This window comes from Scardinius erythrophthalmus (assembly GCF_964197995.2).
Source record: "Scardinius erythrophthalmus genome assembly, chromosome: 20".
Classification (NCBI taxonomy): Eukaryota; Metazoa; Chordata; class Actinopteri; order Cypriniformes; family Leuciscidae; genus Scardinius; species Scardinius erythrophthalmus.
In genome coordinates, this window is record NC_138240.1 from 25,531,041 (window position 1) to 25,545,157 (window position 14,117).

The following is a 14,117-nucleotide window of genomic DNA, read 5'->3' on the forward strand; positions in this document are numbered from 1 at the left end:
CAACATTTAAAATTGACCATTTTTTTAGGTCCACCCAAAGTTTAGCATGCTTAAAATCTAGTGTGACTGTCCCTTAAAATAGTTTTGTAAAGACATATAATATTAAATAAATTTTAGATGGATCAGAGTATTTGGTCGGGTGTCACTGGAGAACATGAGCTTTTGGAAATGAGTCAGAATATAGTAACAAAGGCCAACTCAATAATTTACTGATCTGTGTGTGATGTACTCTGTTGACTTTATGAGGTGAGAATGAAGCCAATAAGAGGAAGATAGAGTGATTGATTGAAGGATAAAACTTAATAACGTGGAAGAAGTGACATCTACTAAGCTGGTGTCTTTTTAGACTATGTAGTGCAAAGTCATCTGATATGTGCTGGGGCGTTATTGCTCATGGTGTAGGTAGGGGTTACTGGGACGTTTCATTTATGCAGTGAGGGATGAGGAATATTTGGTGGTTGAGCTGAGCCCCTCAAGAGTAGATGGTAATGACCTCACGTCCACCTCCACGCACGAGCAGGACTCTGTTGAGACCTTCAGTCAAGACCTCGAGGAACTCCATGTCTGTGTGTCTGAAGTCAAGCGGCAAACTTTGACATTTACACGAGAGCAGTCCCTGTCATACACAAGCAGGAAATAACTTCACTGTAAAACAGTTTAAAGCAACTCATTTTCATCCTTGGGCATCATATACTGACACTTTATTTATACTTCTGCGTCGGACCAACGCCGGAGCCTCTATGCTGTAGGCAACGCGTTGGTTTTCATTTATACTTCTGTGTCGTTGTCCGCATTGACGAGCGCAGAGGGAGCATGTGAAACCTGAGGGAGCGGTCCTAGCAGACCAATCACAGCGCTTGCGTCCGCGTAGAGTTGACGCGTTGTTACATTTTTGAAGAGGTGCACGTCAGGGTACGCCGAAGGGTACGCGCGCTACACACAGCCTATGACAGCTACGGCGTAAGTTCGACGCAGAAGTATAAATTGGGCTTATGGGTAGGTTTAGGTCTGGTGTAGGGTTAAGGTTAGACCGCTAGGAGGCGCCTTCTGGCCCATTTCTATATGCGTCTCATATTGACGCTAAAGGGTGCCATGTGCGTTCGATGTCGACGAAATGTCAAAAGCGTCAATATATGACGCCCTAGGATGAGAACGGGCTGGTTTAAAGTCAGATAGACAGATGATTTTTTTTTTTTGAGGAAAAAAGGATACAGTTCTCTTCTCCGGTGCGGTTCCTCGGAGGTCCAGGCATGTTTAGCAGGACTAGTTTAGCTTCTTGCGACTTCTTCACAATGACCTCGTTGAGCCTCTGCGCGTGGTGCATGCGCCTGACATTCGACTGATTCCTGTATAAAACATCACATGAAGAGCACTGCAAAGACTTTTTTGTGCATGTGAGGTTGATACGTCTACATTTTTAGTATATGTCTGCTTATCAGAGAGATATGAAGCATACAAGAAATGTGAAGGAATCAAATGAAGTAGCATTAGTGTTATCTTGAAAGTGTACTCACAGGCTCTCCCATTCCCTGAGGCATGAGCAAAGGGAAATAACAGTGAACAACCCAGTGAACAGAGAAAGACAGGAACACAGCACAAATTCAACCGCATTGAGAACGTAATTGAACAACCTCAATGACTTTTTAAAACGTAACTACAAAGGTAAGGATGCACCATGATATTTATTGGGCAATTATTGATCAAAACCCATTGGCATGTCAAGTGTCAACTTGAAAAAGTCAGGTGGAAGCATGTTGGAATCTTGTATGTGTTCGGTATAAACCATTGTGTCATGTCTCACTGATTTTTTTTTAGCATCCGGCGTCAAGAATGACAGTCTAACCATCACTGTTTTTGTTATCTGAAGTGACAAGAGTGAAGCAAATCAAACGCATGCTAATTCTCTAATAATGATGGAAGCGTTTGTGTTTCAAAGTAAGTTTAACATATTGCTGCTCTTTATGGAAGCTTCCCAGCAAGCAAGAGCTGTCATTGCACCGTCTCGGTTAACTATAGACCCAATATAGTCCGGCTATGAGTAAACAACTTCTAGCCAAAATAACCTTCAATTCGGTTACATGCCGTTTTTGCCAAAATAACTTGTATGTTCCATCATGTAAGCAAAGTCAACTGTGCTTACAAGGTGTGAGGTTTAATTTCTTTGACATGTTCTTTGTAACGTCTTTAAAACGCAAAATTGCTTGCTGGGTTGTTTCCGCCACAAAATAAAACATTTTAAAAGATTATTGCGACTTTTTATCTCACAATTGCATCTGTTTACATCTGATTTGAGAAATGAACTCGCAATTGCGAGAAATAAAGTCAGAATTGTGTGATATACAGTTGCAATTGCGTGTTATAAAGTAAGCATTGCGAGATATAAACTCACAATTATGACTTTTTTTTCAAAATTGTGAGATATAAAGAGGCAATTACAAGTTATAAAGTTCAATTCAGAGGAAAAACTTTTTTTTCTCAGAATTGCAAGTTTATATCTTACAATTGTGACTTTATAACTCGCAATTATGACTTTATAACACACAATTCTGAAAAATAAATAAAAAGTCAGAATTGTGAGATTAAAGGTCACAATACTTTATCTTTTATTATTTTTTTACTTTTGCAACTCTTTGTGGAGGTTTAAACTGAGTTTTGTCAAATTAAAGTGTCAAAACAATGATCATAGACACATGTTCCAAAAGAAAAATCTAAATTAGCATGGGTCTATATTTATTATTATTATTATTATTACTGAAATCAGAGAAAACCCCAAATCCTAAATCTCTATGCAAAGGTTTGACTAACATCTCACTCTAGTGAGTTCTAGTAACTAATATAATTGTACAATGATTGACTAAATATTTCCTTTTTTATTTAAAACTCAATAAAACTTTTGATTGATTTATTACAGCTGACACAATATATACTTAGTAGAGACCGTCATTCTCTTGACTCACGGTTTCATGTTGAACATATCCTTTATGCTTTCAGGGTTGGCCACTGCTGGGTTTTTGGTCTTCTCTGTTTCGTCCGTCCAGGTCATCTGCACCTCCTCTCCGGGGCTCATGGCCGCTGGTGTGGGAGCGGTAGGGGAGGTGGGGCTAGTGGGGGTGGGGGTGGCATTTTTGCCCTGAATGAGTTGAACCTGTCGAGGACGGGAGAGACGGACAGACTAAGAGAAAGGTAAAAAGAGTGAGAGGGTAGACAGGGATAAAACAAAAAGTAAGAAGTGAGAATTGTCGCTTTTCCGGTAACCTTTTTTTCAGAAGGATAAAGAAAAAAGAGAGAGGGGGCGAGAGATGCACTGCCAGGGTGTTAACAGAAGAGAACGATTTCCTTGTAGATAATGACTGAGAGAAGAGGGAGAATGGCAAAAATAGAAAGTGATGAAGAGATGCTATCTTCATGGCTGATAGGTCCGTGTTATCATCTAATCGGCCTGAAGGAAAGGTGTGATTAGCTCAACTGGAAAACAAGCACAAAGTCACACACTTGATGGATAAATGCACAAAGACAAAACTGAGAGACAGCAGCTACCTCCTCCTCGGGTTTCTCTTCGCCACCTCCTGTCACGGACTCCTCAGCGATGCTCCTCTGGGGGTGCAGGTTTGAAGGGTTCTTTCGCCGTATGGAGCCACGGGACACATCTGTGATGCTCTGAATCTGAAGAGACAACAGCGCTGTTAGACCGATTCAAACGGCTAAATATTGATGTCTGTTAGAATAAACCTTGTGAAAATTGTAAAACTGTATTGAATGTGCACTTGTAGGGTAATTAAATTCTTAAAAGTGTATTTTTACTTGCAGATATTATATTAATGAAATAAAGGGAACTTAAGTGTACTTAAAGAGAGGACATTTTTAGTACTATGTTTGGTAACACTTTATTTTACATTGTCCTTATTATACGTTACATGTAGTTAATAATAACTATAAATTCTGTGTTACATGCAACTAACCCTAAACCAAAACCTAATCCTAATCTAACCCTATAGTAAGTATATGTAGTTAATTATTATTACTCTGTACTTAGGTGTATAATTACACTGTAACACAGACACCTTCAAATAAAGTGTAACCCTATGTTTTAACAGTTACACTTTTAAAAAGTGCAATGCAATAATGTAATTAAATGTCAAATTTAATAATGCCAAATTAAAAGTTTTACTTTAAAGTACATTTTAAACCATTGTTTTAATAATCTTTTGTCATGCTTTAAAGTACACTTATTGTGATGAGTAAATAAGCAAAAAATGTCACTGTAGACCCTAAAAAAGTGTTTAATTGTATTGAATGTACACTACTGTACTTCAATTCTTAATTTACTGAAGTATTATACTTCAAATCTTAAAAGTATATTTAATTATATGGTATGTATATACAGGGTTTGAAATGAACTTTTTCACCCACCGGCCAATTTGCCTACTAAATTTTTAAGTTACTGTCCATTCAGGACTTCTACAAGCCAACAAAAAAAACAGAACAAATTAACCAGATTTACTACGTCACAGCTTATATATATATATATATCCTTTATAGATCCTTTTCACCAAAAATGTGTTTTAGGCAGGGCTGGACTGGGACAGAAAATCGGCCCTGGCATTTTGGCCCAGACTGGCCCACTACATATGATCATAAACACCACCCATCTTTGCACGCCCTTGAATATGTTTTTGTTCAACTCCTATTCATTAAAACACTAATGCCATGTAATGAGTGAGTATAAACGAGTGAGAGTTAACAGATGAAATAAGTACAAAATTGTAATTTATTAATACAATTGAACTATACTACACAGTGATGCATCCAAAAAACAAGATATAAGCTGCATCAGCATAGCAATACCAGTGTTTCTCACAGGAATTTTGGTAAAACTGCGGTGGCGGACCTCAGTCTTTCTAGGGGGGTCTGGGGGCATGCCCCCCCTTAGAAAATGTTGTGCATTTTAATGTTAAATTCATCAATCTGGTGCAGTTTGAGGGTTCAAAATGAAAAGCTCCAACCCATGTTCAGTGTGCAATATATAAAAAAAAATTCAAACCGCTTTTAGTAACAGTGTCTGTCTATATTACTACATAATAATAGTTATAATATTAATCTCATGACAGTAGCCTAATAGCCATATATTGTAAAACAAATGCACTGAAAAATAAAGAAAACTTTATATTTAGTTTTGTACTAATTTCTATACTTGAAAGAGATCAGCACATGATCTTTTATTTTGATGGAAACTGCATCAAGCTTTTATTTTGGCGGAAAACATGGATAAAAACGCGTCTCATTAAACTTCTAGTAAATTTCTGTAATCGTCAACTATGCAGATGTGGAAATAATGCGTAACTGGGTTATGGGTTCCTACACTCATGACATAGCCTAAGTGTTTTGAAAGTAGTTCTGCTTACCGCGGAGTGGACTCTACACTTTCTCATCTCTCTCTCCTGATCCTCCTCACTATCCTCCTCATCAGCCACTAGAGCTGATGAAGGTCCTGCTGCTGCAGAAAACATTTATATTTTGACACATTTTACAGCGTCTGCTATTTCTATTACACACTATTTCTCTGCACATTCCTCGCGTTTCTCTCAGACTATTTTTTTTGACAGATACACACACTGCACGCTCATTCAAAGCCCAAAGGGGAAGGTTTTTAAAGCTGTGATTGGGCCAGCCCAGTGTCAATCAAGAAAACAACCAATGGGCCGCTGATCTACGCGTTTCATGGGCCGGTCTGTCAGTGGAAAAAAAAAACGCTTACTTTTTTTGACCAATGCATTACACCGGCACAAACCCAGCTCCGCTCATTAAACCAAACAAAACGAATGGGCCGCCGATGTACGCGTTTTATGGGCCGTTAAAAAAACCCCAAAAAACTATGAGATGTATCGGCCCAAAAAGCACGTCGGCCCACCGGGCATTTGCCCGGTATGCCAGATTACCAGTCCAGCCCTGGTTTTAGGTGGACAGATCAGTACAGTACTAAGAACTTTTTCTGTTAACCAAATGCTTTTTAATCTTTGCTAGTGCTTCAATGCAAAAGAACAAGCACGCCGTTATTTGTTGCGCAGTGACGAGTGTGTTCGAGTAAGCCAGATATGTGCAGATTTTGTGCAATGCGCTGTATTTAATAGATCACGATGACTCACGAGTTGAGTATTTGCGCTAAATTTACACATATTTGTCTTACACAAACTTCCCCAGCAAAGTGAGTAAACATAGTAACACGCCAAATTGGCTAGTGATTTGACAGCGTTACCCACCACAGTTGATTTTTACCCGCGGGTTAGCGGGTGTTAATTTCAAACCCTGTATATATGCATATAGACCCTATATATATATATATATATAGACCCTATATTATATATATGCGTGTGTGTGTGTGTGTGTGTGTGTGTAGTACTCTGAAGCTCAGCTAATTGCATTTTTTATATCAATTTAAACTATAACATTTTCATTTGATTGCAAGTATGCTAAAGTGTATGCTAAATTGCAAGTATGCTAAACATTTTAAAGAATGCTAAAGTGTATGCCAAATTGCAAGTATGCTAAACATTTTAAAGTATGCTAAAGTGTATGCTAAATTGCAAGTATGCTAAACATTTTAAAGTATGCTAAAGTGTACTTATTTTTCACAAGGGAAGAATTTGCTTTGACTTGGATACCTCTCTCTCACGCTCGTTCTTGGTAAGATGCATCTCCTTGAGGATTTGCGATCGCTGCTCCATCACCAGGGTCTTTTCGTAAGTGTAGGCAGAAATGTCGCTGTCATGCTTGAATTAAATGAAAGAAAAGGTTAGAATGATGGTTTCCAGTATAAACTCATGTGTGTGAAGGAAGCGTGCTTGTTCCTCACCATTTCAACCACCTCAACCTCAGCATCAAAGCGCAGGTGATATAGGAATGTCATCAGGTCTTTCTTCATCTGAATGCTGTTGTCGTCCATCTGAGCCACAGTGAAGATACGCATCTTGCACTTCCTCCAAACCTACAGTTGAACCACAGTTATTGTCCAGGGCTGTGTTTATCAAAAGCATTTTGAGCTAAGTTGATCGTAGAGACCATTGGTGCTAATGGTTTTACGATTTACGTAGGCTTACAACGCTTTTGACAAACGCAGCCCAGTATAACAATCGAGTCAATATTTCTCATTCAAAGACATGAACTGAATGTGTTCTCAGTTTCAATCCCTAGTGAGTGGCCTCATAGGCAGCAATTGATTTAACATAATGAAATGAAACCTTAACTGCAACACTTTACATAACTCCATTAATGCTCAGCCACTTCACATAAATATAGCACATGATGAGAGACTTGACACAATTCACACAGTGATTTCTATAGCGTTTGACATTGACATATTAAGCTAATAGTTAGAAACTTTGACAAGCACAACAAATATTGTGTGAAATAGTTTGTCTATTAAGATGGAACTGTTTTTATTAATAGAAAGAAAAAAATGTCCAGGGTGCTCAAGGAGTTCAAAAGAATTGTTTTTATACTTTACTATTATACTTTTAATACTTTAAATAAAATATAGTGTAACATATTTAAACATTTTTAATTATTTAAATCATCTCCATTTTAAATAAAATAAATATGTTGTTAACTAATTTTAATAACTCTGCCCACCATTGCTCATACAATGTATCCTTTAGTACAAGCATATTATTTCCATTTACACTACCTTTCAAAAGTTTGCGGTCCGTGACATTTTTTTAAAGAAAGTTATACTTTAATTCAGCAAGGATACATCAAATTGATCAAAAGTGACAGTAAAGACAAAAAAATGATTAAAATTTATGTTAAAAATGTATGTAAAAAAAATCCTGAAAAATATTAAACAGCACAACTGTTTTCAACATTGATAATAAATGTTTCTTGAGCACCAACTCATCATATTAGAATGATTTCTGAAGGATCATGTGACACTGAAGACGGGTTTAATGATGCTTTAAATTCAGCTTTGCCATCACAGAAATAAATTACATTTTAAAAATATATTAAAATATGGACAATAATTTTTTTTTATATTTTTGTTACATATTATGTATAATATTGTTATTTTAAAATTGTAATAATATTTCACAAAATTATGGAAGTAAAATAATGTCAAATGTTTTTGAAACAAAAAGCCTGTTGAATTGCACTACTTGAAAAAAAAAATAGGCATTGCATTAACCATGCTTGCATTTTAATGCATTGTATTTTTAGGGCTTGCATTTTTATGGGCTGAAATTCAACATGGTTGAATATTTAAGCTGTGAATATTTCAATTAAAAACATTTCAAACACATTTTCATTATTAAAAATTCAATAATCCATATTCACCTTTCATATTTCACTTCCAAAATATTCAAACTGTTTAAAAATACAACCTATAATATTCAACAGGCGATTTTCGGTCCATTTTATTTTCGCTTTGCAAAATTCGCTTCCACAAATTCAGTGGTTCAAATTCGACAGTAAATTTAACGGAACTGCAGGAAAAGCAATAGATTACCAAGATACTCTCCATCTGCTGTTAGTCAACCTCACCAGCAGGGGGTGCAAAAGCGCTTGTTGTTGACGAAGACCAGCAACAGTTAGAGCAAGCCATTCATTCATAAAACTCATTTAACAGCAATGCAAGTGTATTTGTGATTATTATGACGGCGGTTTTATGTTAAATTCAGTGTCTTCACGGTTACTTTCCCTGTGTAGCCTACAAGCATCTTTACAAGATTATAATGTTATTCCCCGATGCGGATATACAGATCCAATATTACATTTTTGAGGTTGACATATGTTTCTCTTGGTTGTTTAGTTGCCTTAACTTTATATTGTGGCGATGTGCTGCATGCAAGCTATTAGGGTTTCCCTCAATACTTAAGGATTTCCCAGCTGGACATATAAAACGCTTAACGTAGCTTAATGGACTAATTACAGTGATATAAAAGACCAAACTCGCAGGCAAGCAGATGGACTCAGAATAACGCGCAAAGTTTAATGCTGAGCGTTTCCCCAGTGATAGACTGGCATTGACGTTGGACATTCGCACATTTAGGGACCGTCTCTAAAGTGTATACTACTTTGGTATACACGTTTCTAACTTCAATAGCATTTGAATAGAACGACTTACAGTCATAAAACCAACTGTAAAGTGTTCATGTAGTGTCAGGCATAATGCGCACCCTTTGGATTTTTGATATTTATTCAAATAAATTAAAGTTTGCTATTGAAGTTAGAAACGTGTATGCCAATGTTGTATGCAACTTTTGAGACGGTCCCTAAATGTGCGAATGTCCAATGTCAAGCCAATTTATTAGGCTACATTTAGTCATTTATTTAGCAGACGCTTTTATCCAAAGCGATTTGCAGTTAAACTAACAATAGGAGGACAACAATATGCAAGTGCTATGACTCTTCCCAGTTTAAGCTAATGCAATACACGTAGGCATAGCCTACACTATACTATAAATACTGTAGAGAGAGAGAGAGAAAGAGAGAGAGAGAGAAAAGAGAAGAGAAAAGAGAAAGTGTTAGTATTGATCAAGTGTTGATTTTATGCCAGTAGCCTATATCACGAAACGCTCAGCATGAAACTTTGCGCGTTACGTTCATATTCTTAGTCCATCTGCTTGCCTGTAGCCTATATAGTAGCCTACATCCCCAATAAGGTGCGAGTTTGGTCTTTTATATCACTGTATTAGTCCATAAACTACGTTAAGCGTTTTGTCCCGACAGAAGGGGAATCCTCGAGTGTGAGGTATTGAGGGAAACCGATTATAATCCTGTTCATGTAGAGAAAGCTGATGACATGTAGGCTACACAGGGAAAGTAACAATGAAGTTATTGAATGAAACATAAACACAGCTGTTGTGTCTTTATCATCTTTTCCGCATATATACTGACACAGCTCATTTTCATTTTATGAATGAATGGCTTGCTCTAACTGTTGCTGGTCTTCGTCAACAACAAGCGCTTTTGCACCCCCTGCTGGTGAGGTTGACTAACAGCAGATGGAGAGTATCTTGGTAATCTATTGCTTTTCCTGCAGTTCCGTTGAATTTACTGTCGAATTTGAACCACTGAATTTGTGGAAGCGAATTTTGCAAAGCGAAATAAAATGGACCGAAAATTCTCTGTTGAATATTATAGGTTGTATTTTTAAACAGTTTGAATATTTTGGAAGTGAAATATGAAAGGTGAATATGGATTATTGAATTTTTAATAATGAAAATGTGTTTGAAATGTTTTTAATTGAAATATTCACAGCTTAAATATTCAACCATGTTGAATTTCAGCCCATAAAAATGCAAGCCCTAAAAATACAATGCATTAAAATGCAAGCATGGTTAATGCAATGCCTATTTTTTTCAAGTAGTGCAATTCAACAGGCTTTTTATTTCAAAAACATTTGACATTATTTTACTTCCATACAAAATCCTGTTTTTACTGTATTTTTTATCAAATAAATACAAGAGACTTCTTTTAAAAACATTTAAAAATCTTACTGATCCCAAACTTTTGAATGGTAGTGTATACATTTTGACTGATATTTTTGCAGCACATACAATTTACACTCATGTAAATATCAACTGCCATTAAAAACTGTAATTGTGCTTGTCGAATGTCATTGTGGGATTGCTGTCGGTGTGAAGGATGCATGTAATGCGGCTTTAGATTCTCTCCAACAGATCTTAAAGGTGACCAATTACGTCCCTTTTTACAATATGTAATATAAGTCTCTGGTGTCCTCAGAATATGTCTGTGAAGTTTCAGCTCAAAATACCCCACAGATCATTCATTATAGCATTTCCAATTTGCCCCTATTTGGGTGTGAGTAAAAACACGCCGTCTTGTGTGTACCTTTAAATGCAAATGTTCTGCTGCTCCCCGCCCCCTTTCCAGAAGAGGGTGGAGCCTTTACAGCTGCTGCTTTGAATACTCCAGCAACTACAAAATTGGAGAATCTCACAGCCAAAATGTCAGAAACTGTCAGTAGCGGTGTTCAGCCTTATAGTATATGTTCAAACCGGAGTCGGACACAAATGGACAAATGGACACAAACTCAGGAAGAAGTTTAGAATGATGAATTTATGTAGTTGTTGTGGAGTTAACTTTATTCAACTAATCGATTAGCATGTTTCGTCATGATCATCTGTAAATTGTTGTTCAGGCGCTCATGTGGGAACTTTAGTAGGATGTTGGTATCGAACCATCTTTCGGAATCAACTTTTGTGCAAATCCAGCGCAGCCTTGCTTTCATTCTTGTTAAAAATCTAAGATGGCGCTGCTTTGAATAAGGTCTTTAGGGAGATCGTCACCAGTCATAGGCGGGGCTTGCACTTATTTATGAGGATTATGTGGAGTGGATGGATTTTTACAATTACAGGCTGGTTGTTTACACACATTGTGGACACGAATCAGTGTTCAAACACCATGCAAAAATGAATTTTGCATAATAGGTCCCCTTTAAATGCAGCATACTGTAATTGCTGCCTTCAATTTGGAAAAACCTTGGAGTTGGTTGCACGCCTCGGATACCTAAAATGCTGTTTAGCTAAGCAGAGTTTAGACCAGAGCTGTACGGTTCTTGTCCACAATCAAGCTACTATTATCTACAAACAATAATAAAACATTTGTTCCATCATTGTTCTGAACACTCTGCCAAAATGATATATGTATTGTGTGTTTGTGTACCTTGTGCTGGCGCAGAAGAAAGGGAAGGAGCATGAGCATGCCTCCGTCATGGACAATCCACCACACGTCAATGTAGCCCTCGGTGAAACGCTCTCCATTTGATGGATATGCAGAGATGTTCTTCGGCACCAGCAAGGCCAACTGAGCTGCGGTGGTCTCCCTAACAACCTCTGTGGGGACAAAACAGAGCAATATAGTCAAACACACTTTTTTGTGTGGTCATACATATGGCTACGCGAAAAAAAAAAAATCAAAGGGTGATTTTTCTGAAAAAAAGATTCACGTTCATGAACGTTTTGGAATACTGTAAGACTGAAAATACTGGTCGAGGCCCGGTCTATGGACCTCCCCCATGCGGCCTCACTTCCTCTCGGAAAACAACTAGGAACTCACACAAGAACATGGTTTAATGTGAATATTTAACATTGACTGTTATGTTTTTGGTGTCATTTGAAATGTCTCAAAGTGAGTGGTACAGATATCTAATATCCAGATAGATAAAATAAAAGGAAATAAGGTTTAGAGAAGTTTAGAGAAAACTGTTTTAGAGATAAGGCCAGATAAGGCAACCCCCCTTTCGTTGAATAGAAGCCATTTGAGGGTGGTCTCCCCCATCCCCCATGTCACCTGGTCAAGAGAGAATAAAGAAAGGTGTGCTCCCTCACTCTGGTCTTTTCTTTGCTGGACGTGAATGGAATAGGTGGTCTCTCTCTCTCTCTCTCTCTCTCTCTCTCTCTCTCTCTCTCTCTCTCTCTCTCTCTCTCTCTCTCTCTCTCTCTCTCTCTCCCTTTTTCTCTCTCTCGCTCTATCTCAGGTAGGCTACAAGCTGGGTAAGATTATTTGGTGTAACCAATGTATAACCATGTTCTAGATATTTGAATTGATTGTGGAATTGATCTCTGATATCTGAAATATTAAATTGTTACATGTGATTTTTCTAACTGATTTTGACATTGTTCATTTAATGGTTAAAAGGAATAGTCAAACCTTTGCTCACTTTTAGTGAGGCACAGATATTATTAAAACATTTCATTTATGGAGTCAGATGAATTAACGAGTAAATACATATGATTAATGTATTACAAATTTAACCAACCAATACTAATGTTGGTCTCTTTTTAAAGAAAGTTAACTTTTTAAAGCAACTCTTTTCCTCAGAAGTTAAAGTTCACCGTTCCACTGAGGCTGCTCTCTCTTCTGTTTGCTTCGGGTTACTGTTCGTGTGGAAAGGACTGGAGACATCCAGTTTGACCGAAGGACCTTTCTCCCAGTGAGCAGCCAGAGGGGCCATTTTACCAATGTATGCATGATTTGTGTGTATTTGTTTGTTTAGATCAGTTAAGTGTTTGTGATTGTGAACACATAATTGTACATAAATGTGTCTGTGATCAATTAAAAATTTGTGCACATTCATGTGAGTTTGATTCTGGTCCATGCTTGTAAATCAGCGCCACTTTAACGATGCAATCACAGCTACATGCTAAGAAAAGTGATTTTTTCTCTGGTCACGAAAAATCTCCTTTCTGAGAGTTGCAGCTAATTTGCAACACCACACTGTCCAAACTAACCCACCATTTATGAAAATCCATGTCTAGACTTTTGTCTTACCAATGAAGTTTCTGCAACGGTAGTGCTCCTCAGCTTGTTTCCAGTTCTTGGGGAAGCTGACCAGAACCGCATTGTGGCGGAGGCCACCTAGACCTCCAGCTTGGATCAGATGTGAGGTGGCGTCCCGCAGGTTAGAGGAGATCACTACCTGACTGAATCCCTTCACCTTCTCAATCTCCATCAGCTTCCTTAGGGACTGAGACAAATGGAGGTTATTATATTAGTGCCATGTACGAATGGCTCATATGGGACACTTCAGGAGCCGTGTGTGTGATTGCGTACTTGGTCTGCTTTCTGTGCCTGTGGTTGGTTGTTTAAGTAGGTGCCCTCCACACACGCTCCTACGATGGTCAAGCCTTTGCCTGCTTTCAGCTGATTGGTCAGCGACAACAGTCGAGGTTGCTCCACATTCTGCTCTCCATCCAAACCCATAAGAACAAGAATCTGGGGCCTGGAATATTGATAACATTTTGAATTGAACATTTTAATTCATTCTCAATATTTTGGAAGAATACAGTTTGACGTGATATACTGCATACCATATACTGAATTTGTTGTGTTCACAGGCATATTACTGATCCGCAACTAACCTCCAGTTTTTAGTGTGAGGAGGACCTTGCTCCAGCCTCATCAGAGCATAGCGGGCGGCACTCAGAGATATGCCACGTATCCCATCGCCCCACTCTTTCTCTGCCCTACAAAGATGGAACACACAGTCAATAGTCAATTAGCACTTTACAATTTAACCAAATTGAGCCAAAAACAAGGTGGGATTTAGTGTTGGAACTTGAACATTTTATTGTGTTCTATTGATCATTTCCAAATATTTA

The 14,117-nt window shown here is 37.8% G+C and overlaps 1 protein-coding gene across 1 annotated transcript in view; it reads right to left on the bottom strand.

Moving 5' to 3' along the window:
- Nucleotides 1-472: 472 nt before the first annotated feature.
- The window catches only part of slc12a5b (solute carrier family 12 member 5b), a gene marked incomplete at both ends in the record, with an annotated part of 80,423 nt that continues 66,778 nt past the window's right edge, over nt 473-14,117 (bottom strand). The window contains 11 exons of the mRNA XM_081348755.1: nt 473-564; nt 1,213-1,346; nt 1,515-1,529; nt 2,958-3,172; nt 3,538-3,663; nt 6,660-6,767; nt 6,851-6,982; nt 11,680-11,849; nt 13,288-13,483; nt 13,570-13,738; nt 13,878-13,982. Of these exons, the coding sequence (XP_081204881.1) occupies nt 473-564; nt 1,213-1,346; nt 1,515-1,529; nt 2,958-3,172; nt 3,538-3,663; nt 6,660-6,767; nt 6,851-6,982; nt 11,680-11,849; nt 13,288-13,483; nt 13,570-13,738; nt 13,878-13,982 (1,462 nt within the window). The remainder of the gene's footprint in view (nt 565-1,212; nt 1,347-1,514; nt 1,530-2,957; nt 3,173-3,537; nt 3,664-6,659; nt 6,768-6,850; nt 6,983-11,679; nt 11,850-13,287; nt 13,484-13,569; nt 13,739-13,877; nt 13,983-14,117) is intronic.